Source organism: Microcebus murinus, chromosome X (assembly GCF_040939455.1).
Source record: "Microcebus murinus isolate Inina chromosome X, M.murinus_Inina_mat1.0, whole genome shotgun sequence".
In the NCBI taxonomy this organism is placed as follows: domain Eukaryota; kingdom Metazoa; phylum Chordata; class Mammalia; order Primates; family Cheirogaleidae; genus Microcebus; species Microcebus murinus.
The window spans coordinates 99561188-99586013 of NC_134136.1; the positions used below are offsets into that span (position 1 = coordinate 99561188).

The window sequence follows — 24826 nt, forward strand, 5'->3', positions numbered from 1 at the left end:
CTGCCACTGTGCTTTGAAAATCTTTTGAATATTTTGCATTAATGGTACTGCTGCAATCTCTTGCTGGGCTGTCTTCTCATCTTCACAAGCTCCATATTCAGAAGTTTTTCCCCATAGTTAATCTAAACGTTCTCTCTGTTCTAGGCCTTACTTCCCACTATACACCTGTGCTCAATGTTACATTGAGTACACCTACCTTCCTTTATCCTTTTTTTCCCCCAAAATATTTGTAAGTAGGGCTCATAGCTCCTTTCATTTTTGTTTTTCTGTAACTCTTTGTTTTTTAATCATGGTTGCCTTTTATATGAGTTATAGTGAATTTGGACAAATTTTGGACCTTAGCTCTGTAGGTAGTATGCTATCCTATTTTATATACCACTCTAGAATATAACATATACTTTATACATACTGATGAGTGCTATAATGGTTTAATTAAATCAACATAGAATAATAGCTAAGCTCTTTATTCTGGCATTTGAGACATTATACAATCCAACTTTCCCTCTCCATAGACTCTCCCATCCAGCAACACTGCCAAAGCATCATTCTTCCAGACAGACCTTGTTTTCTCACAACTACTGGGATTTTCCTCGCCTACTTGCCATCTCTATCTGTGGAAATTCTCCTCAACTTTTAAGACTCAAGCCTATCTTACTTCTAGGAAGCCTTTTGTTGGCATCAAAGGATTTTTTTTTTTCTTCTGAATCCCAAAAGAACTTTGAATGTATTACTTTTCTTCCCCTATTTCTTTAACCACTCCCTTGTAGTTACAGTCTTTTATTTGGCAATCATTTTGTGCCCTATAAGATTGTAGACTTCTGAAGAACAAGAAAAAGAAGAAAGACTAATATTTTTTGTTATCAAATGCTTTGCTAAGCATCTTTTACATACATGATATCATTTAATGCTTGTAGCAACCCTGTAAGATGGGTGGTATTTTTTTCCATTTTTACAGATAGGAAGCTGAATCTTGCAGTAAGAAACTCAGCAAATGTTCAAAGGATAATACATTGTAGAGTTGAGATTTAAATTTGGGCCTCTCTGATTCAAAGCCCATATACTCTTTTCAAAAAGCCGCCTCCACATAAGTGACAATTTTCATCCTAGTCTATCAAGTTACTAAGAAGTTCAAAGAACAAAATAGATGTTCAGTAAATGATTGAATTTATGACTATGGAAATCTTTTACCTCATTTCTTTTACCCATCAGCTAATGGCATTGTGAATTAACAATAAAACCAAAGCTTTAGTAAGGGCTCTTTGTATTCTTAGAGATGGCTAGTACACAAGAGGTTGATAATTGTACTCCAATATTAAGGCTGTTTACTTGAGATGAATTTTTTTTGTCTGTTTTTAGGCTTTTCTCTTGTTGATCCCAACATTCACTGATGTTGTTAAATGTCACACTTCTCACTATTTGAGTTTCATTTTAAGAAAGTAAATCTCATTGTAGTAGCATGAATAATTTATGCTTCTGTCAAGGAACTGTTACAACACCAGAGATTTTTAAGATATGCATATTCTAAAGTTTGTATAAAAACTAAGGAATACTTTCCCCTCATTCTGAGTGTTTACTCAAGGAGTAAACTTGGGCACTTACTAAAAAGCTATGAGCTTATTGACTTCAATTTAGGATCCAGTGCTGTGTTGTAATTATGTCTACATATAGATAAGAAAAAATTGTCATTTTATCTTTTATACAAAATTTGCCTTTGTACTTTTGGGGGCTGTTTACATTTTTTATTTAAAGCAGAGGGAATTTTTATGAGGTGTATTTATTCTTAAAGAATTAATAATTATGAGGATTAAGAAGGAAGATTGCCAACCTAAGAATGAAAAGAATTCTGATTTGATGAGCACAGGCAGTGTGACTAAGCTTTGGGGTGACAAAAATACGATGTTTTAGGTATCCGAGATTTCTTATCAACTTCTGTGCATATCGATAAGTTCAGCCTATTTTGCAAACAGTTACTAATGCCATAATGCATTTTCTCATATCTTCCATCTGAATTTTTTACTATTATTGATTGAAGATTCAATTGAGAAATGTGTTTAGAACCCTGCTTTCCGTGGTAATCACAGAAGTCAGTGGGAAGACAAGAAAATTGTATTGAAAGAAATTGTGTGCGTGTGTGTTTTGTGTTTCAGCATAGATTATCTCTGCCAAAATAATAGCTGTCATTTTGTTCTTGTTATATTAGTGGCCTGTAGCTTACCACTACTCCTTTGCCTTAGTTTTGCTTCTGACCACTGGCTATTACCATCAGCAAGAAAGACCTTTTTAATTAAATGTCCAAATTTGAATGATTCTTGTCCTAATACCATCGTAATTTTTGATCCATTTCAAATTAGAGATCCCTAAGTTGTGACCTCTCACCTCAACACAATAGCCCTTTAACATTCAGAGACTTTGAAACTTCACTTCTGTTTAGAATTTCATATCATGCCCATCATGGGGGGAAAAGATGGAAAATGTATACGCTGAGCCTATAGGACTTCCTGTGGTGCTTATTAATCCTTTATGGATCATTTGAAATGTTTCTAGTTTATTTAAGCTTTGCTGCTTGTATCAGATTGTTCCTACGAAAAAAGAAAAAGTGATCATGCTTTGAATTTTTAAAAATGATCTCACTTTCAAGCAAAAGCACTTTTATGCTCCATTAAAGTTGAATTTGCCAAACTCTTACATCGCATTAACACAAGCTTTACTGGATAGATAAACGTGTTGTTCAAAGACTGACTTGAACTTTACCAAACTGCATATTAAGATTTTTATCTTTATACTTCTTATTTCTTAAATTATTTTAAAAATAGGCTAGTAAAATAGACTAGATTTGCCCAAATTTTTCATTATCATTTTATATAGTATTAGTATTTCAACTTTTGATTTTATTTCTTAAAATTTATATAGGTGATTTAATAATTTTGACAATCATAATTTTTACTCATGTCTATCATGCATCTTTAAAAAATTAGTATTATCTTGAAAATTTTAGTAGGTGAGCCAGTAAGATGATTCTTTTTCCCCTTTTTCAATTTAGTGGGGATTTTCAATATGGAGAAAGGCCATCTTCCTATTTTCTATGAATGATGGTGTTACATTCTTTCTTTTTATTTATACCATGAAGCTTTTAGCTTGGAAATAATCTTCAAATGTGTATCCTTTGACCTAGAGTTACTTGGAAAGTTCTAGTCTCATTTGTACGATGCTTCCTGACTCCCAAACATAATTATAAGGACTTAGTCTTTCCTTCTGAGCCTTCTTGGCCTTGAGGTTTTAATTTAATGTGTTTGTTCTTCAGAAAGAATGTAAGCTAGTTTTCTACTTGAAATGTCTTTTTGTGTTTTTAATACATGAAACCTTTACAACCTTTATAGTGATGTTTTGTTTTATCAAAAACTACACACATACGCTTTTTTAAGGCAGTAATTTACGTCAACATTTATAGTGAACTTCAAAAAATATTTTAATGGTAATGAAAATATAATTTAATATCAAGCTAAATCTTTTTCAGCTCTCTTAGATTTTACTTTTTTAGCTCTTGAGTCACTGGGGTTCTTAAGAAGGAAAAATGCATTTTTAGGAAATTACTTTTTTAAGGCAAACAACAAATTGTACACACAGAGGGAAAGGAGAACCTTTTATCTACCTTATGGAGGGAAAAAATCCAGTTTTATGAAATATTTACCAAATTATTTTAATGTTACAGCTTTTCTATTTCTGAGAGATCAATAATACCTTGTTAATAAGAAACTATATTAACACTGACTTCTGATACAAAAATCTGCACTGGATTCATTTTTCACTAATTCACATTATTCTTATCTCCTGGTGTTCCCATGACCTTTCAGAAATGTGCAGTTCATATTTTGTGCCATACAAAAGCTGCCCCTTAGATTGCACTGAATAACGCAAAGTTGAATATTGAACATAATGGCAGTTCTCTGTGGCATTTCCAATTCAAGATAACTTTTAGTTCACTAAATTCATAAGTGTTTTTTGATGTTGTCCATGTTAGGGAAAAGGTTAAATAATGCCGAGCTTCTCTTCATGGGCAAATGGGAAGAGTTGTTTTGGTGGTTTAATAGAAGGTTGTGTTCCCATATTTTCATTCCTTGGCCAGAATAGATGATGTGCTAGATTGTTCTGTAGCTTTCAAACAGGGCTTACATACTTCTAAAATGTTTTGTACATTGCTCAGTAGGGGATTCCTTTTTTTTTTTTTTTTTTTTTTTTTTGCAAGGCTATATCCAACTGGAGGGATTCCTATATCATTGTACAATGGAACTAAAAATCATCCTGGGATAAAAAACTTGAGGCATAGCCGGGCGCGGTGGCTCACACCTGTAATCCTAGGACTCTGGGAGGCCGAAGCGGGCGGATTGCTCGAGGTCAGGAGTTCAAAACCAGCCTGAGCAAGAGCGAGGCCCCGTCTCTACTATAAATAGAAAGATATTAATTGGTCAACTGATATATATAGAAAAAATTAGCCGGGCATGGTGGCGCATGCCTGTAGTCCTAGCTACTTGGGAGGCTGACGCAGAAGGATCGCTTGAGCCCAGGAGTCTGAGGTTGCTGTGAGCTAGGCAGACACCATGGCACTCACTCTAGCCTGGGCAACAAAGTGAGACTCTGCCTCAAAAAAACCCAAACAAACAAACAAACAAAAAAAAAAACTTTAGGCATGGCATTACTTCCCAAAGTCATATACTTTGAGAAGCCCTGAGAGAAGGCAAGAGAATAACAGTATCTTTGACTTCTCTGAAAACTCTTATTTCCAGCAGAATGCCTGGTTACCCACCAAAAAGTGGGCGATAAGAATTTTTTTTAACTTTAAGTATAATCTTTCTAAAAATGTCATTTCACTTGAAACTTAACCTTTCATTAACAACAAACCATATCTTTTGATTATATATTCAATATTTAATGCAATCATCATTGAGTTGTCTGCTATGAAGGGACATGGAGAAGGTGCACTGTTTTCCATTTTCCACATAATATGGAATGTATCATAATCCATAAGGAATCCATCACTAGGCAATGGCTTCACAGCATTCTGATGAAAATGTTTTAAACCTCCCTTAAAAGAAGAAAAGCCAACAAATACTATGCTATATATTGCTGGGAGAGAAGACATGAGTGCAGGTACACGGGAATTACTCTTATTCACACAAATCTCTTAAGGCATTTGGGGACATTGGTCTCACATGATGCTCACAGTATCATCCCATGAAAGAGACAGGGTAGATGGATGTTAATTGCAGTACCCATGGGAACATACCCAAAAGCTAATAGGGTAAAGGGTTAGCTCATGGCATGTGGCTCCTGAAGCAGTGAGGTCAGAAGAGAACCTTGAGTTGGCTCCTGCCCTTCCATTTTTCTACAGGATTTCTTTATCTGCCTTCTGCAAGCGGGGCACAGTGAAGGAAGGCTCAGAAGGGTTTTTGGACTCTCCTTGGCAGCCTAGCCTGAGGGAAGCTGGAGTGTTCAGCCACCTGAATTAATCTTGATACCAGAGAGTTTAATTCCATCAATTTAAAATTTAAAAAACATTTCTTTAGCTCCTGATTATATATCTGACGCTATCCTAGGCCATAGGGGCTCAAAGCTGGATGATAGGATCCCATAGCTCTTGGGAGCTGAGGGACTGGCCTGTGGTTCCCTTCTGTCTCCCTTTCACCTATGTCTTTTTCTTCTTTCCTCCATCCTAAAATTTTTTGTTCTCTTTTATATTAGCACATTTGGACCTCTTCTTGCACTTGAAGTCATGCCAACCCTCTTGCACTCCAAGTCTCCCAGATGAAAAGAGCCATTCCCCAAGTGATGTGATTGAAACTGTGTTTTAATATAGATCCAGCATGTTGTTTGCCCTTAGCAAGCATTCAGTTTAGTTATTTGAAGAAAGTAATTCATACAAATATGTGCAAAATACAACTCCCTTGGAGGGTTTTCACTTTAAGTCACTTTAAATATTATTTTGATAATGACGTTCTTGGTATGGGCAGCCAGGATATAGGGGGCTAGACAAAGGATGAATCCTTTCTGCTTAGGAAATTAGTTTATCAGACATGTGAATAGCTATATCCTCAGGCCAGATACCTGTATTCATATACTTTTAGAATCATCAGCATATTAGTGACACTGTAAATGTAGCAGTAGAGTGGAGGGTCTTTATCATTTCATACTGATATGTAAAATGCCCCAGGCATTTGATCACCTTGAAGCAGAGGGCCTTTGTGTGTCAGATTTGTGGCCATTTAGTGTAGTATCTTAGTCTTGTGCTTATCCCCAAAGAATTCATAAAATTTGTCCTGTTACAAGTGGTTTTCTTTCCTTGATGATAGGTTGAAGTCCAGCATGTGGAAATGTAAATCTCTCTGCTGGCTTCTAATATACAAGCCCTTGTTAGAGTGTTCGCTGGGAAGAAGAGTTGATTAGGTAGAGACTTCTGTGTTCTTGGTAAATTAATGGCCTACTCCAACCCCATTGTCTGCTTTCCTGGAGGAACACTCAGTGACAGTACTTATGCAGCCAAGTCAAATTCTTTAGTTTTATTATATAAAACATCAGATGAGAAGCTAAAGAGAATCTTCTCCCAGCTCATCTCCTAAAGCCCCAGAGTGGAATCAGGAATAAGGCAATGGACTAGCAGATGGACAAGCATGCCTCAGACTCCGTGGGAGGCATGTTAGGCTTGCTGCAGATGGGTGAGACATGGAAGTAGATTCAGGGGCTAGTAAGAAGATTCAGAGCAAGTTCAAGAGACCTGGGGAGCTGAATCTAAAGAATTTTTCAGCTGGGCACGGTGGCTCACACCTGTAATCCTAGCACTCTGGGAGGCTGAGGCGGGCGGATTGCTCGAGGTCAGGAGTTCGAAACCAGCCTGAGCAAAAGCGAGACCCCGTCTCTACTATAAATAGAAAGAAATTAATTGGCCAACTAATGTATAGAGAAAAAATTAGCCAGGCATGGTCGTGCATGCCTGTAGTCCCAGCTACTCGGGAGGCTGAGGCAACAGGATTGCTTGAGCCCACGAGATTGAGGTTGTTGTGAGCTAGGCTGAGGCCACGGCACTCACTCTAGCCCGGGCAACAAAGTGAGACTCTGTCTCAAATAAATAAATAAATTAAATAATGTAAAATAAAATAAAAATAATGTCATAGAATCTGAGAATTCTTGTGCTTGAGCAGACCTTACAACTATCTAGCCTGGTGCAACACTGTTATTTATGTAAGAAGAGACTGAGGTCCTCAAAATTGAGATCTGTCCCATGTCAAGTTGTGTTTTCTAGAGACAGCCAGGAGAAATGATTGAATAATAAGGTTTAATTTAAATAAGACTTGTGTTAGGGAAGGGAGCTTTTAAGACTAATTCCCCAACTATGAAAGGAGCTATTTTAGTATTTAGTCAACCATTTAATATCTTTAAACTGAATTCAGCCCCAAAGTTGATTTTAGGCATTCTGAGACAAAGATCTCCACAGAATCTGTAATGATTTTAATAAAATTTCTTTTTTTTAGTTATAGAGATACCTAGGTGGCTTAGTTTTTGGGTCCAAAACCCTAGATTCTTGGGAAATCTGCTAGAGGCAGGCTAGTGGAAATGTTGATAGATTATCATGTTTTGAAAGTATTAGACATTATAATTAGGAAAGAAGAAGAAATATACAAAAATTAGAAGGAGAAGAGGGGAATTATCAATATTTACAGATAATTATAAACCTGTAAAACTCAATGAAATCAACCAAAAAACTATCATAGACAAAAAGAATTTAATAAAGTTACTAATTATATCATGAATATTAAAAAATCAGTAGCTATGGACTATTCACACAGCAACCAGTTAGAAATTATAGTGAAAGAACTAAATCCTATTTATAGTAACAGCTAAAAAGATGAAATACTTAGGAATAAACTTTATAAGAAACATGCTGGATATATATGAAGAAAACTTTAAAATGCTACTGAGGGATCTAAAAAAACTTGAATAAATGGAAAAGTATACATTTTTGGCCAGGACTGCTCAAAATTTTAGGATTTTCAGTTCTCTAAGTTTATACATAAGTTTAAAGCTTCATCAAATTAAAAAAAAATCATAGGGAAACTCTGACAAAAAGAATGACCTACCAGTCCTATCAGTTTTTTATAATTTTTAGGAATTAGAGTATTAAGTATTTTGGTACAAATATATTTGGTGATTTTTAATGGACCCAATATTGAAAGTCCAGAATTAGACCCAAAGTTGTGTTTGGTATTTTTTAAAAAGGGGTGGTTCATATCAGTAGGTAACAATCATCTGGAAAAAAATACAATTGGAATTTTTTCCTTTTTACACTAAAACGAATTCCAGATGGATCAAAAACTTAGAATATGAAACTATAAAAGTAATAGGTATTTTCAATAATTGTAGAGTTGGCATAATAGACTTTACTTTTTAGAGCACTTTTAGGTTTACAGCAAAATTAAGAGCAAGGTGTAGAGATTTCCCGTATACCCCCGTCCCACACATGCATAGCCTCCCCCCATTATCAACATCTCCCACCAGATTGGTTTATTTGTTAAAACTGATGAGCTTATATTGACACATCATTATGACCCAGAGTCCATACTTTACATTAGGGTTCATTCTTGGTGTTGTACATTTTATAAGTTTGGACAAATGTATAATATGTACCATTATGGTATCATACAGAGTAGTTTCACTGCCCTAAAAATCTTCTGTACTCCTCCTATATGGGAAGACTTTTTGAAACAACACAAAATTCAGAATCCAAAAAGGAAAATATCAATATATTTGACTACAGATTTTTGTTGTTGTTTCTTTGTTTTTGAGACAGAGTCTCTGTTGCCCTGAGTAGAGTGCAGTGGTATCAGCCTAGCTCACAGCAACCTCAAACTCCTGGGCTCAAGCAGTCCTACTGCCTCAGCCTCCTGGATAGCTGGCGCTCGATACCACGCCTGGCTAATTTTTCTGTTTTTAGTAGAGAAGGGGTCTTGCTCTTGCTCAGGCTGGTCTCAAACTCCTGAGCTCAAGCAGTCCTCCCACCTCAGCCTCCCAGATACAAATTTAAAAATAAAAATTTCTGTAGGGCAAATAAATATATGCATATACATACATGCATATATACATACCATAAAGTTAAAAGAGAAATGATAAACTGGGGGAAATGTTTGCAACTCATGTAAGAAATAGTGGCTAATTTCCTTCACATAAAAAGCACTCTTGCAAATCAAGGAGAAAAAGAGCAACAGCCTAATATAAAAATGGGTAAAGGACAAGAACAGGCAACTCACAGAGAAAGAAATGCAAATGGTTTATAAACATAGGTAAAGATGTTCAATGAATGCCATTTTTCACCTGTCAGAATGACAGAGATCCAAAATTTAGATAATACATAGTATAGTAAAGGGTATAGGGGAAGGAGCATTCTCATACACTCTTGGTGGGCATGGAAAATGATACACCTTTTGGACAGCAGTTTAGCAACATCTGACAAAATTTTAAATGAACATAACCATTTTACTCAGCAATTATAATTTGGGTATCTCTCCTTACAGATAATATAGTCTTTACAGGTGTTATCAAAGGTATTGTGTGAGGATATTTATTCCTTGCAGCATTATAGGTAATAGTAAGAGACTGAAGACAACCTAATTTTTGATCAGAGGAGAATTCATTAAATTATTACAATCATATAATAGAATTTTGTGCAGCCATTAAAAAGAATATTGCAGATCTTTATGTACTGATAGGGTATAATTTCCTCCACTTTTAAGTGAAAAAGCAGGATTTAGAACAGTATATATGATACACTGCCATTTGTATTCCTAAACAAGGGAGAGATATTTATTCATAATAAAATAATAAATTTTACTTAACCCAATATATCCAAAATGATATTTCATTCTGTAATGAGTATGAATATAAAAATACCATTGAACTATTTTATATTCTTTTTTTGTTCTAAGTGTTTGAAATTTGCAGTATATTTTACACTTGCAACACATCTCAATTTGGACTAGTCACATTTCAAGTGCTCAGGAACCACGTACATACTGGCACAGGTGTTAAGCAGCATAGGTGTAGAGTGTAGAGAGCACTGGACTAGAATTTTAGTCTACACAGTGTGTGACAGTGTGCAAGTAATTTACTTTTTCCTGGGCCTCATTTTTCTCAGATATAATATAAAGAATTAGACTAGAGCTCTAAAGTCCCTTCCAACTTTAAAACTTAGGGTTAAATATATTATTTCATATTACTTGTCAAAGTCAAAAATGTAATTGCAGTTGCTTTCCACAGATATTCATTTCATCAGCACTCCTAAAATACTCTGATTCTAGCTGAGTGTGGTGGCTCACACCTATAATCCTAGCACTCTAGAAGGCCAAGATGGGAAGATAGATTGAGGTCAGGAGTTCTAGACCATCCTGAGCAAAAGCGAGATCTCATTTCCACTAAAACAGAAAAAGAATTAGCCAGACAACTCAAAATAGAAAAAATTAGCCAGGCATGCTGGTGCTCGCCTGTAGTCCCAGCTAATCCAGAGGCTGAAGCAGGAGGATTGCTTGAGCCCAGTAGTTGAGGTTGAGCTCACAGGAGCTGTGAGCTAGGCTGATGTCACAGCACTCTAGTCCAGGCAACAAAGTGAGACTCTGTCTCAAAAAAAAAAAAATATTCTCTGATTCTAAGTGAAGCACATTTCATATTTTAAGGACTATATTATTATTGCTAGAGTAAGGAGGTTTATTAATTTGTTTGAAGGAAGAATGTTAATAAGCTACATACTTGATGTAAACCATTTAGAAATTGTTTAGTTCTTTTAATAGAATTAAGTCAGATTTGAGGCTTTGGTAATTCTATTGCTGCATGGAAAACTTGGAAGAAGAGTAAAACAGTGAACCACATAAATAGTATCTAAAGAAAGAGTAAATATTAAAGGAGAAAGAGTTGAGGCAGTGATTTTTTAGTACAGTTCTGTTTATAAAGTTTATTGTTCAGAAGATAATAACCAGTAGTTTTCTTTAAATAAGAGAGAGAATGAGAATCATACAGAGTGGTGGTTCTCAACCTTAGCTGCCCGTTAGAATCACTTGGGGGAACTTGTAAAAATCCCAGTGCCCATTCTGTATCACAGACTGGTAGTTCTCAAAGTGAGGTCCCTGCACCAGCAGCTGTAGTATCACCTAAGACCTTTAAGTTAGAGGTGCAAATTTTCGGGGCCCACACAAGACCTACTGAATCAGAAACTCTGGGAGTGACGCCCAGCCATCTGTATTGTAAAGCTCCTCTGGTGATTCCAGTGTGCCGCCAGAGTTACAAATTCTGGAGCAGGAAAGATTTGGGGCAGGGATAGCAGATGGGTTTTATATTGAGTGTCAGCTTCCATCCTAGGTGGCCAAGGAGACAGAGTTGGAGATGGAATTGCAATATGTTTGCTATGTGATTGCCATTCCTGATTTAGAGATCTGGATAATTTATTAACATTATATGAGGTTGGACGTTACAATCACTTGTAGGTGAGCCTTTCTAAACAAACAGATGTTAAGAAGCATTTCAGCCAATTGCCCCACACACACACACACAAAAAAAAAAAAAGGAAAAGAGGGAGAAGACCCCAAAAACTAAGAAAAAAGGAGGAAAAAAGCCCACTGGAACAGAAGCCACAGAAAGATGGTGGGGGCAAGTGTACTAGGTAAAATATTTTAAGTGAAGAGATTCCAGGTAGATTATAAAATATTTATATATAAAGATTTCTTAAAGAAGTTCAAGTGTCACGTGGGTTTTAGGCCCACTTTATGATCTGTCATCAGTGCTGTTTGATCAAAAAGTCTAAAGGCTTATTCAACCCTTTATCATTTGGCATTAAAGGATACATTTCCCCTTAACATTTAGACTTCAATAGGAATGCACTTAATATGGGTATGGTAAATTTGGAATGAACTAAGCCAGAAAAGTGTATATTTTCAAAGTGTAAAGAGGTTGTCACTGACTGACAAGGAGTTAAGGTATCACATCCTTTTGATTTCTACTCCTTGAGAGAAATCACAGTATCTATAATTTCAGAGGCATATTCTGAAAAATGTTATAGTGTGATTTGTCTAAGCTGAATCTTAGAGATATATCTGGGAATTTTTAGCCCTGACAAAATAAGAATGGACCCATTATAGTATCAGGTTCATTTGATTTTTCAAAAGTTAGGGGAAATATGCAGATCATTTCAGAGACTCTCCTTTTGCTCTTCCTTGTTAGGAGGCAGATGAAGGGAAGCAGGCTGGGCTGTGTTCAGAATGCATCTGGAGTGCTTATCTCTCGAGATCTTGGTTGGCAGTATAACTTCTGTAAGCCCTTTCTGTGTGTATTTTTCTTTTCTCATCCCAAAATACTCCATTTTGCAGTTTTGATAATTTCCAAAAGCTAGGCATTACAGCAGAATTTGTTCCTCTTAGAAAAAAACTCCTTCACCATAAAAGAGTCTGCCTTTCATACCTGAGTAAAAAATTCCGATATAACTTTTCCAGTCATCATATTTATTATTGAAAAGACTATTATTTTTGAGACTGTGTTTACTAAAAATGTGATTTTGATTTTTGTATTAATTTATGAGTACTCAGCTTATATTTTTAGATTGTTTTGTGACTTGGGATCTCTGAGTGTAAAGTGGTGTTCAGCACATTGTTGATCTTGTTGAACATCTTCCTCAAATAGTAAACACGTGGATTTAAACAGCTTTTGGACAGTATCACAATTAATATTTATCTACAAGAAAAATGTATGTTTTTTATTGTCATTATTTTCTCATCTTATGTTCTGGTATTTAAATTTATGAAACTTCATCTCGGCGTGTAGAGACTTACCTTGTGTTGCCAAGAGGAAAGAAGTGCTTTCTGCAAAGCTAAAGCTAAATAGTTTTTACCTTATTGTCTGCTACGAAACAGCTGCTGATACCAGGAAAATGCCATCTCATCATTGGGCCTGGGGTGTCCAAAAGAGGCAGGAAAAAAAAATGACTGTAGCTCCCTGTCTGCCCTGGCACTCTCCTCTTTTCTCTCGTTTTCATTGCCGTGAAGAGCAGGAGAACAATATTCTGCAATTAAGGATTCCATTAAGTTGAAGAAAAGAGCAAATGGGGGGATGTTTGTTCTCCAAGCTGAAAAAATTTGTCTGGGGTGGGGGAGATAGTGGTAGTGGTATAGAGAGAGGTGGGTGGAGAGACGAAGTCAGGGCTGTTTGTTGAATATACTGTTAAGGACTGTTACCATCCTAATTAATCAAGTTAGAAATTACAGCTGTAGCCGGTTTCCCCCCAATTCTTGTTATCAATTTTCTTCTCTTTTGAGACAAAGCAAATATAAATTTTGTGTTCATTTGTCATTCGTTCTTTGACTTCAGCATCTCTGAAAATAACAATGTAGCACAAAAGCCCAGTATTTACCTAGTTGTAATGTGGGTTGCCATGGTGTTTTGCAAATTATTGCAATTATGTTCACCATGCGAGTCGCCCTTGGTAACTGGCGAAAAAACTGATAATCCTGTTTTGAACAAAAGGTCAAATTGCTGAATAGAAAGTCTTGATTAACTAAAAGATGTACAAAGTGGAATTATTTCCTACCATTCAGAAATAGTTCTTGATCGGGTTTGGGGGAGGGGGTGAGTAAGTACATCTGATTACTGAAGTACAAAGCATTGAAAGGATGTTGTCTTGAGCCTTTCATGTAGTCTTAATGGTGGCTTTTTTGTCAAATTTACCCATTTGCGGCATTGAAAGAGGCAGCTGCATTTAAGCTGGAGAGACGGTGCTTTTTCAAGAGTTCAGTGCATGGAAAGTTCTCAGCAGTATCTGCAGTTTACTAGTAGCCCCTGGTCTATTAAAACTGATGTGCCGCATTTGAGCCCATTGCTCTCAGTACTTGTGAACCCCTCTGGCTGATGATCTAATAAAGTGCTCTTACTGGACAATCTCTGATCAGCTACTTAAAAAGGAGGCTGGGGGAGGGTGCGGAGGGAGAAGCCTCACAGGCAGAGTTGGTGCAGGCCAGAAGAGAGAAGACCAGAGTGGCTAAACCAAAAGGTTTGTCATGATGATGAAGCATTTGTCACGGGGCTTTGGGTTTTGTGCCCCAAATGTCCCAAACTGTGGTCACAGTTTTTTCTGAAAAGAAATTTAAATTTTATTTAAAGTTAAGTATCTTTTTGAAATGTTAAAATCCACCTTGCATTGGTTTCTTAAATTATGAGCATTCTGAAATATGTAATCCTATGCTCATGTAAAACCAAAAGTTTCCCATTGCAGCCAAAGGTCCGATGGATTTCATCTCTTCTGAATCTGGCACACCATTTTCAGAGAGTGAATTTTGGAGGGAGGGGGTTTCTTTTTAATGGCCACCTGAAAAATCAATTCTCAAAACTTTTGAGAGTGTGTGAAAGTGGCATGAAAGCAAAGCAAACCTTAACAAGTTTGTGGGTTTACATTCTACATCACCTAGCAACCCCCTGGCTCAGCCAGATCTCTTGTCTACCCTTAGTTCTGTTTACAGACTATTCAAACAAGCCCTTCGAAACCACGAAAGATATTCAGTTTCATTAATACCATTCTCAAGGAGAAAATAATTAAAGTTAAATGAACAAACATTGCCTGGTGATGGTTTGAACTGCATTCTGATTTTAAGATGTCCTTTGAGGCAATTGTAGAAGTAGTTCAGTTTTAACATTTGTTGTTTGCTACCAAAAGGCATATCACATGAAACTATACCAATAAATACTAGCCACAAACAAATCATAAAAATTACTTTTAGCTAGATTTGAGCAAAGAAAAACTCTTCTGGTAAAAAGGTTCTAGGCATGCCCTCCTGATTGAATTTTTTTTTTTTATTTGATTCTTACCCCGGGACATCTGAGTTGATCTGTGTGCACAGTGAATAAAGGCAGGGGAGAGGGCGTGGGGAACAAGGCACCTCTCTTTAAAACTGATTTATTACCTACCTTCAGAGAACCACCATCATAAAGAAAAGTATTCAAATCATATTCCAGAAAAGACTGTGCACATTTTATTGAGTGGCTTAATTTAATAAATGATTCTAATACTAACATGCCCTGCTATTTTCTCCTTGAGAACTGCTTATATGATTGAATTGACCTATTTTTGAAATTTTAGATTTAGTAAGAAAAATTTTTTAGGAACAAACTAATTTTTTCATGTGCTTTTTTTTTTCAAAAGCACATTCCCTGAAGATTTATCTTGGCAGCAACCAAACACATGATATAGCTCAGAATATGTTTCAGCTGTGTAAGTGCTTCGATTATATCGAAAGTTCTTGGCAAAACTTTGTCTTCCCTTATTAATAACAGTTTTCTGATTATTAAAAAGAACTTGTAGAAAATACAGAAACTACCTGGAGATAACCTGTGATGGCATTTCAGAGTATTTCCTTCCAGTCTTTTTTTTTCCCATGCGCATAGTGATGAAACTAAGCTTTGAGCTTACTATTTATTTATTTATTTGGAACCAAGAGTATCTTCAAGCCTTGAGTTTACTTTTGATGTTTATTCATTATTGTGTATACATAGGTAAGGTGGTGTTTTTTCAAGAGTGAAGACTTGAGAGGCAGGAACAGTGATGGAAGTAATGAACAATTTTTTTTAGAGGCTTCATCACTAAAATATTAATATAAGCACCAGAGTAGCCATTTTACCATCTCATTCCATTTGATACTTTCCTTGTTGAAATGACTATATGCCTTAACTGACACATCCATTTATTACTATTCATGTTGGAAAGTTGGACATTCATTGCAATTGGAATATTACATCCTCAAGTCACTTGTAGCTTCACATAGGGAAAAAGTCTTTTATGAAAAGATTTGTAATATAATAGAGATTAATAGAATGTGGAGAGGAAAATGCTTTCAGTTTCTTATATAAAGTGAAAGCAGGGTGGCTATGAAATCTTGTGTTCTTGTTACTTGTATTTTGTTAGATCTCTAACATCCACAGTACATGGCTAGGTTGCATGAGCTCTTTGTGCTTTGTTGACAGTTGACAGACAAAGCAAAAATATTCCTGAAGCAAGGTACTGTGTACTTAGTTGTGACCTATTATAGCCTAAGAATGTAGCTTGCTTTTGAGTTGGATGAATAGGGAGAGTATTTTATAGAATAGGCTTGAATATACTAAGAGAGGTTTTTAGCTGCCCATACGGAAAGATACATGTCCTCCATTGAACTTTGTCCCCCCTAAAATGTAATTTTCCATATAAAGTCATTTTAAGTGTATTTTCCCTGGTTGCTTGCATGGAGACAATTTTAACTGTTCTAGTATTGTCCTGCAGTGGTAAAATACAATTGCTGGTAATTGTTGGCTTTCTGTGCTCACAGTATAGCAAGAGAAGATGGCTCGCATGGGGCTCTTTAATGTACCTCTTCTGATACATCTTCTGATGCTCAAGCTCTGATTGTAAATTAAAATAGCAAGGTTCTGGTATTGGATTTGATGTGAGGCAAAGCAGACCAAGTTGCTAATTTATCATGTAATATACAATTGCTGAGCTTGGAATTTGTCCACTTATAGTGCTATTCTATGTGTTTAAATGAGGACCACTGTTTGCATCTAACCTATCATAACAGTTTGGGAGTACTCCATTATCCTTTCAGCAAACTGATGGCAGAGTCTGGTCGTTGTACAAATGATAAGATCAATAAGTTTCAAATAACTTAGATGAAATGACATATGACTGTTCATTTAAAGAGATGTCTTACTTTAAAAATCAATTTTAATAATATTTAAAATTCTTACATTGACCGATGAGGCACTTTCCACTTTTGTTTGATAATTTTGTTCAAAATATTTTTGTATTAACTTTGGTGAATAGTTAGTTTATATATTTATTTCTCCTGATTTGTTCTTTCATCTCCTACCCTGGCACCTCTCTGGGACTTAATAATCACTCTTTGACATGCCAGCATGCTGCAGTGTAGAAGATTTAACTTTAAAAGCAAAATTATGTTCCTGTTAAAACTTCCCCTGGAGATCTTAGGGAAATTTTCTCCCAGTTTTGGGTGTAAATGTGGGTCAGAAAGCAATTTGTTTTTTGATATTTCTGGAAATTCCAAATCACAACATGTCATTCTTCAGAAGCAGCTGTGGGCCCATACTGTGCACTATCTATAAGAAGACCCATTTTTTTTTACACTGGGGATAATTCTATGATAGAAAAATGTGCCTACAAGGGAACCCCAGAACATTTATAAATGGTTTTGGGTGCATAGAGAGTCTGATTTTCTCAAAGTGCATATAGTTTGGAGAGAGGGTTGGTTAATGGCCATTAACGAAAACTAGTAATGATATGATGAACTGTGAAAGAGCATGCATGCTGGCAGACCTCACCCTGTGACCCTGTCACTGCACTCCTGGAGAGCCATTACAATTTAAACTAAATCATACGTCAGTGCAGGACTGTGTTTTCTCTTGAAAATCTCTGTGAATCACAAGATAAAACAGACCACTTCTTCCCCATCACCTGTTCTGCCATCTATAACTTCAAATAAAGCATAGTTTTATCAGGAGAAACACATGAGGATTTTGCTTATGTTAACTACATAGTTAAAATATTTTGCAATCAAATTAAGAAGCAGTGCCGCCTAATCTTGCTATTTATCCATCATTGTACTTCTTCATTTTGTAATAACACCAGGTGGAAGCTGACCAGGCATTTTCCTGGTTAAAATAGTACATTTTTAATAGTGTATTGTCAGCTGTAGCTCAGCAATAATGTTCCCCAATACTGGAGGCATGTGTAGGATAATATAATATCTTACATTGGATCAACTTTTTTTTTTTTCTTTAGAGACAGGGTTCTCACTCTGTCACTAAGGCTGGAGTATAGTGGTGCAATCATAGCTCATGGAAACATCAAACTCCTGGGCTCAAGATATCCTCCCACCTCAGCCTCCCAAGTAGCTAGGACTACAGGTGTGTGCACCACCATGCCTGGCTAATTTTTATATATATATTTTAGGGAAGCGGGTCTCAAAACTCCTGGCCCCAAGTGATCCTCCTGCCTTGGCCTCCTTAAGTACTGAGATTACAGGCAAGTGTGAGCCACTGTGCCTGGCCTGTTCAACATTTTTGTGGGTTTTATTTGATCCTCTGAATTACCCTAGTAGAGTAAATATTATTACCTCCTATTTTATAGATGAGGAAACTGAAGCTCAGAGAGAGGTTCAAATGACTTACCCAAAATTACCCATTAATAAATGGGAGCGAAGAAACCCTACTCAGATGCTGTTTTTCATAACCTCAATTCTGTATTCTTCATTGAGTATGTGCTATAGACTGGAGAGGATGCTACCAAATCCAAAGTAGATTATTTCCCAGGGGGACCGGCCATCCAGTTAGGTAGGTAAAACAAGATGGTGAAATAAGGTGGTTAAGAGACATGGCAAAGCAGTGTGTGCCTAGTGTTAGAATAGAGGGAGAAGTCCCTGTGGGTTGGGAAAATTTCAAGAGGAATGGAACTGATACTCAAGGAATGGGCATTTTAGGCAGAGATTCTCCAGTATGAGCAATGAGAAGATGCAAACAAGCAAAATGTAGTAAGTACTGTGAGAAAACCAATTCAGTGGGCCGAAGAGTTTGTGTAAGAGAATGATGAGAAAGGGGGGACAGGATGAGATCAGAGTTTGTTCTTAATTGTCAATGGAAGGTATACAGTTGGGGGTGGGAGCAGAGAGCCCTAGGAAACTAGACTTGGCAACTCTGCATTGGATGTGGGAAGAGAGAATGGAGTCAGGGAAACCGAGGAGGAGGCTACTACAGTGGAACAACTTTGAGGTCTGAGCTTGGGTGAGGTCATTGGTACTGGAACTATAAAGGAAAGACCACTGGATAGACTTGATGACCTATTGGGAATGAGAGAAGGACCCACCATGTATTTGACTCGAGTTTGCGAACCACTGTGAGTTTTTTTCTTCTGTGAATTTTAGACACTTTCTTATTTTTTATAAACTTGCTCCACATTTTTATTTTTATTGCTCCTATTTATTCATTTTTCAAAAGATATTTTTGAAGGTCTCCTATGTTCCACATTTCCAGATCTGGATGATTTCTGCATGTGTATCCTTCTAAAAATATAAATGTACACAAACGAATAACAGTTTGTGTTTAAGGTGCGACTACCAGGAACGCCTCAGTTGCAAGTGGAAATCGATCCCTTTTTAGCATGTGCAGACAGAAGCCATTTTAGTTGAGATCTCAGAAATATAATTTAGCAATCAGAACCAATCAGCATCTGACACAATTTTGTACACAATGATTTTAAGGAATTAGTGATGTGGAGATTAAAGCAACAGGTGATAGACCTTGGCATATTTTGGTAAAAGTTTGTTTTGCTGTTGGACAAGCTGGCTTCACCTCTTTTGAACTTTCTACTTATAAACGTGGTTAAGCTAGGCAATCGAAAACTTGATGGCCTTATTCCTGTTGGTTATATCGTTTCCATGTGGCATTACATAATAAAATGACATATTTGGATAGCAGAAATCCTTAAAGTGGTTCTGGAGGTTTTCATTAATCCCAAACCTTTTTATAGGTTGTATTTCCAAGGAAGTATACTCTTTATTAAAAATTTCTTCTTCCATTGACTTGTCAGGGTAGCCTTGGGCTGTATAGGCTCTATGTTATTTCCCAAAATGAGAAATGAAAATAAGTTTTGTTTTATCTTTGAGAGTGATAATTCAAAGTGAATTTATACAATATTAATATTTTCACTTGCTTTGTTTTTTATCATCCTTGAGAGACAAAATTCACTATGAGATTTGGTAATATAAGATTTGCCTCATCATGGAATATTTTCAAGCCTGGCATATTTATTTTTAACAATACAAATATTCATTGGAAGTTAGATTTAGCATAATTGGTTAACATTTGTTGGGGGAGCAAAGGGTTAAACAAAATGTACTTGACAAAATTGAATTGAAGCAAAGCATATATTGAATATGATTAGGGCCTATTTCCTCCATAGAAGAGTTTTGTTTAAAATACACCATGACCAAAAGCTTAATTATCAAAATAAAACAAGAGGCATAAAGAGTTACAGGCTTCTAATATTTTTTTCAGCTCCAGTTCCCTTCACACAGTTACCAGCATGTTTAATTTCCGTGCATAATAGCACTAGTTATTGTTGTCATTTGTAAAGGGAGATTAACAGATAGTAAGTACAAACAAACCCAAATAAGCTCTGAATAGAGAGGTGACAAAGAAAAAAAGACCTCTTTAATGTTAATTATAACTGGTAGGAAGTCTAGACAAATTATATTATCTGTTTTCTATATGATTTGAAAGGACATTTAGTTAGTAACTCTGTCAGAGATAGAGTTAGGTGTTTGCTTTAAAAACAGGTGAGATGACAACTTAGCATGTCCCTGGTTGGCAGCTCCCCAGTGAGCAACGAAGTTGTAGTAAATTGATGGAATCAGTTTCAAAAACATCTGAAAAAGAACGCTAGGTTTTTCAATATTATATTTTAAAAATTAAAAAATAATTTTAACTTCCAGGTTGTATTCTGGTATTTACTAATTTCTTGTCTCAAAACATGATAGTTGTTATCTGTCTGCTTGCTTATTTTTTAATTTTGTTTAGAAGTGTATGAGTTACAACTATGGTTGGCAATGTTAACTGACTACATATTCCAAAGCAGGTAAAGCCTCAGATATCAAATATACTGTAACAAATCCAAATGAATGATAGTGGAGTGGTCCAGTCCTGAATTTTTCATACATGGTTTGCTTGGATTCTCCTGTTTCCTTTATTAATATGCCTAAATGGGTATTTCCAGAAACAGCTAGTCTCGCCTTTAATGTTTATAGGGTACCTTTAAAATTGAATACCTATTGTTACTGTCAGCTCCAATATTCCCCACTGTTTCTCTCATGCCTAGAAAAGACTAAACCATAGTGTCTTGTTTCTTTAATTCTAAGGGTCCGGTTGTGAGCTGCACTTTTGACTTAACGGCTTTTTTTAAGGAAACATAAATAAGTCATAAAACTGTACATGCCTGTTATAAATGCGTCTGAGTTTCAGAAGTATTAAAATGTGAATATAAATGTCTCTTCAAATCAAGAAAATGTGATAACAGGTCCTAAGAATTGGAACAAACAGCTGCCTGTGACTCAGAACCACTGATTCTTTATTCTGGTTCATGGTCTTTTGTAGTGGTCTAAGTAGTTTGTCTCAGTAGTAGTTTGTCTCTGTCTCTCCTCTGTATTAGTTAGCATTTATAGTTGATACCACACAACTTGATTCTTATAGCCAAACCATACTGAATTGCTTTTAGTCTTTGTGAGTGTGGAACTTGCTTTCCTATTTAGATTGTGATTTCCTGAAACTCTGTGCCTGGGGCTCCTGTGCCTATTCCCCACAATATTTAATGTAATTCTGGTCATATATTAGAACTTTCATTAAAGACTTGTTGAGACCCTCTACCTGAAAAATTTTAAAATAGTTTAGCCTTTGAATGAAGGTAGAAATGAAGCTTACTGTGACTGTATCAACTAGATGAATTTTATATTTCTTAGAGGTAGCATACATTTTTTTTTAGTCAAAAAGTTCTACAATGCACTCTTGCCTTTGTGTGATAATCTTAAACAGAGCTAGAACTGATTCCTGGTGCTTTCCCTTGAGTTTGGTTGTAGCTACTTTCATGAAGAGCCTATTCTGAGGAATGAGGTCAAGCAGCACAGCAGTGGGTGAGGGCATCCCTCAGCTTTGGATTAATACCACATGGGAACACTACTAAGTGGCAGACTAAAGTGCCTAGCATAATGAAGCAACACTCCTGTATATGTACTGCTCTTATCTAGGGGGAAAAGACCAACAGGTTATTCAGTCTACAAATAGGAAATGGGGTTATATATGTTATTGATCCCTTTCTTAATATCACAGCATAGTTCTTTCTGGCCTTTCTTTGGCTTGCATTGTTCTTTCTGCCTCAGTTGTCTTTCCTGCCTTATCTACCCACCTAACTTCCACTCATTCTTCAAGACTCGTTCAGAAGTTGCCATATCTCAAAATGCTCCAGGATCTACAGATAGTCAGGTTCCTGCCTGTGGCTCCCTAGGAAGGAATGCCAGGAGACAAGAGAAACCTTGTTCACCTTTATACTTCAGCACCTCACCCTACATTTGCCTTATGCTTATTAGCAGTACATGTAGCACCAAAGCCCACCGACCCTGCATGCCTTAGTATAAACATCTGAGCTTTGCTTAATGTATTTGTGAAGTCTTGTCTTCCTTGTTTAACAGATGTGCTTTATAGTAAACATAGTGCTGATTTAAGATGGCACGCATATTGTTATTACATCACTATGAGAACATTCAAATAAGAACAGCAAGAGAGAGTAACTGAAGAAAGAGAGTGAGAAGAAGGTTCTAAAGGACAGAGAAGTGGGCAATGGCTATTTCAAACCTGGAAAATAGTGGTCAGTTGAAGTTGTCCCTTGAAAGCATTGTGGCCAGTTTTATGCTTTGAGAAAACATGTATAGGAGAATCTGTTTTAATTTTAAATGAAATAATTGCTTACATTTGTTAAGTGTCTCTTTTGTACCACGTATAGTTCTAAGTGCTTTAAGTGTATTATATCATCACAACAACCCTGTAAGTTAAGTACTCTTGTACCCATTTTATAGAGAAGGAAACTCTCTTAAACTCAATTAAGTAACTAGCCAACAGTCACTCAGCTATTTGGAAGGTCATTCATTTCTATGTGATACAGTCTTTACTAATGAACTAAGACACACTGGTTTACATTCTGCATGTAATAGAAGTTTTTACTGGGAGATTTTGATGTATGTGAGTGGGGGAGAGTGTTTCTTCTAAGAACAGTAAATAACATCTCATGTTTTGTTTTGTTTTTTAACTTGATGGGTTTCCCAACTTATAAGTTTGGAGCGTAGATCTAATTAACATGTTAGGAAAGAAAGGTAACTGGAGAGAGCTATGCCAGAATTGCTAAGGAATGTTTGAATAAAATGAGTCTATCTTGATAACAAAAAGATTCATTATTTGTATTTGTCAATGGTGATGGTAAGACTGAAGTTTTTTTCTTTTTCTCTCCAGGGCTGGTTGATATGTGAGGAGCCAACCTGTCGCAATCGAACTCGGCACCTTCCCCTTTACTTCTCCCGAAATGGACCTCTTTGCCCAGCCTGCATGAAAGCTACACTTAGACCAGAGGTAAAAGTGTCATATGCTAAAGAATCCTGTAGAAGGGGTGGAAGGCTTAACTCTGGGAAGTAGGTACTGTACTGAGTATTTGGCCTGTGGAGACACCCTACTACCACATGTATATACTAGTTTTTAAATATCCAGACTTCAAAAAGATATACACTTTATTTTTGTGTGTATCATGAGCAATACTATATTTATATCTAAAAGGGACACTGACTAGTTCTCACATGGATTACACAGATTTTTTTGGTTGCTTCTTCATAATTACAGAAGAAAGATGCCATTCCTTTCTAGAAACTTCTATCATCTTTGGACTGGATCAGAACCCCTTTTGTAAGAGCCATAAAACCTCCCAAAGGGGTTTATTTTGTGTTTTTTTCCCCTCAGTAGGATTGAGTTGTGTATAAGTAGCTGCATAGATCAGTCGTTCTCAAGCTTTCTCTCTACCTTAATACATACACCTGAGGGATTAGGCATGCTGTCATTAGTGACTCCCAACTGCGAAGGTAGAGTCTGGAAACACCTCTCTGATAATTAAGATGCCTTCCCTCTCTTGCCCTCTTTGAGCATCATCTGCCCAAGCAGTACTTCCCAAGCTGTAGTGAGAAGAATGTTTGCAGGTCTTCTGAGCATAGAGGGTTTTATGATTAAGTATGTTTAGCAAACGCTGGGTTAGCCAAAGTTAAATAAGTTTATTGCAGATCTTCTCAGAACCTGCAATGTGATAATGTGCAATCTGTCCCGCCAGTACAGGATTATAATGTGCCTTGCTTTGCAGATTTATTTGTAAGATTATTGGTGAAAAGAAGGTAAGACCTGGGAAACTGTTATTTATTTACTTATTTTTTAAAATGCAGAGACAGGGTCCTGTAACCAAGTTTTGACTTCAGATCTTTTCACTGGAAAGGGCTCATTATATAGGCTAGTTTTAGAAAATTTTCTTTTTTCCTTCCTTCCTTCCTTTCCTTTCTTTCTTTTCTTTCCTGTTTTTTTTTTTTTTTTTTCCCAAAGAGACAAGGTCTTGCTGTGTTGCCCAGGCCGGAGTGCAGTGACTATTCACAGGTACAATCATAGCATACTATAGCCTTGAGCTCCTGGGCTCAAGCAATCCTCCTGCTTCAACCTCCTGAGTATCTGGGACTACAGGGATGTGTGCCTGGCTGAAAATATTTTATTTTAAATTCTAATGGCTTTTAATTTTAATTTTAAGATACTATATCATCATTTCACAAAATTTGGCAACTCCAAATAGCTGCCACTGTATTCTTTTGTCCTTTTGCATATCCATATGTGTTTTTCACGGGGTTGCAGTTATAATGAAAATATGCTTTTGTATCATGTTTATCTTTTGCCAAGCCTTTTTCTGTGTTGCTACTTCATTTCCAGCACTGAAATTTTTAAACACAAATTTAACCATACCTCTCGAGCATTTTAGGCTACTTTTCAATATCTGTTTACTGGAAAATTTGTGATGAATATTTTTCTGCTTAAATGATTTTTTTCTTTACTGGAAATATTTAGGATAAATTCTTATCAGCAGTATACAATGAAGTGCATAAGTACAATATGATCATGATTGATATTGCCAAACCCTTTTCCTAATGGGTTA

General features: G+C 36.3%; 1 protein-coding gene across 2 annotated transcripts in view; it reads left to right on the forward strand.

Moving 5' to 3' along the window:
* The window catches only part of POLA1 (DNA polymerase alpha 1, catalytic subunit), a 289248-nt gene that overhangs the window by 164577 nt on the left and 99845 nt on the right, over positions 1–24826 (forward strand). For both annotated transcript variants that reach the window (XM_012784581.3, XM_075999456.1), the window contains exon 35: positions 23107–23223. In XM_012784581.3, coding sequence (XP_012640035.2) covers positions 23107–23223 — 117 coding nt within the window. The remainder of the gene's footprint in view (positions 1–23106; positions 23224–24826) is intronic.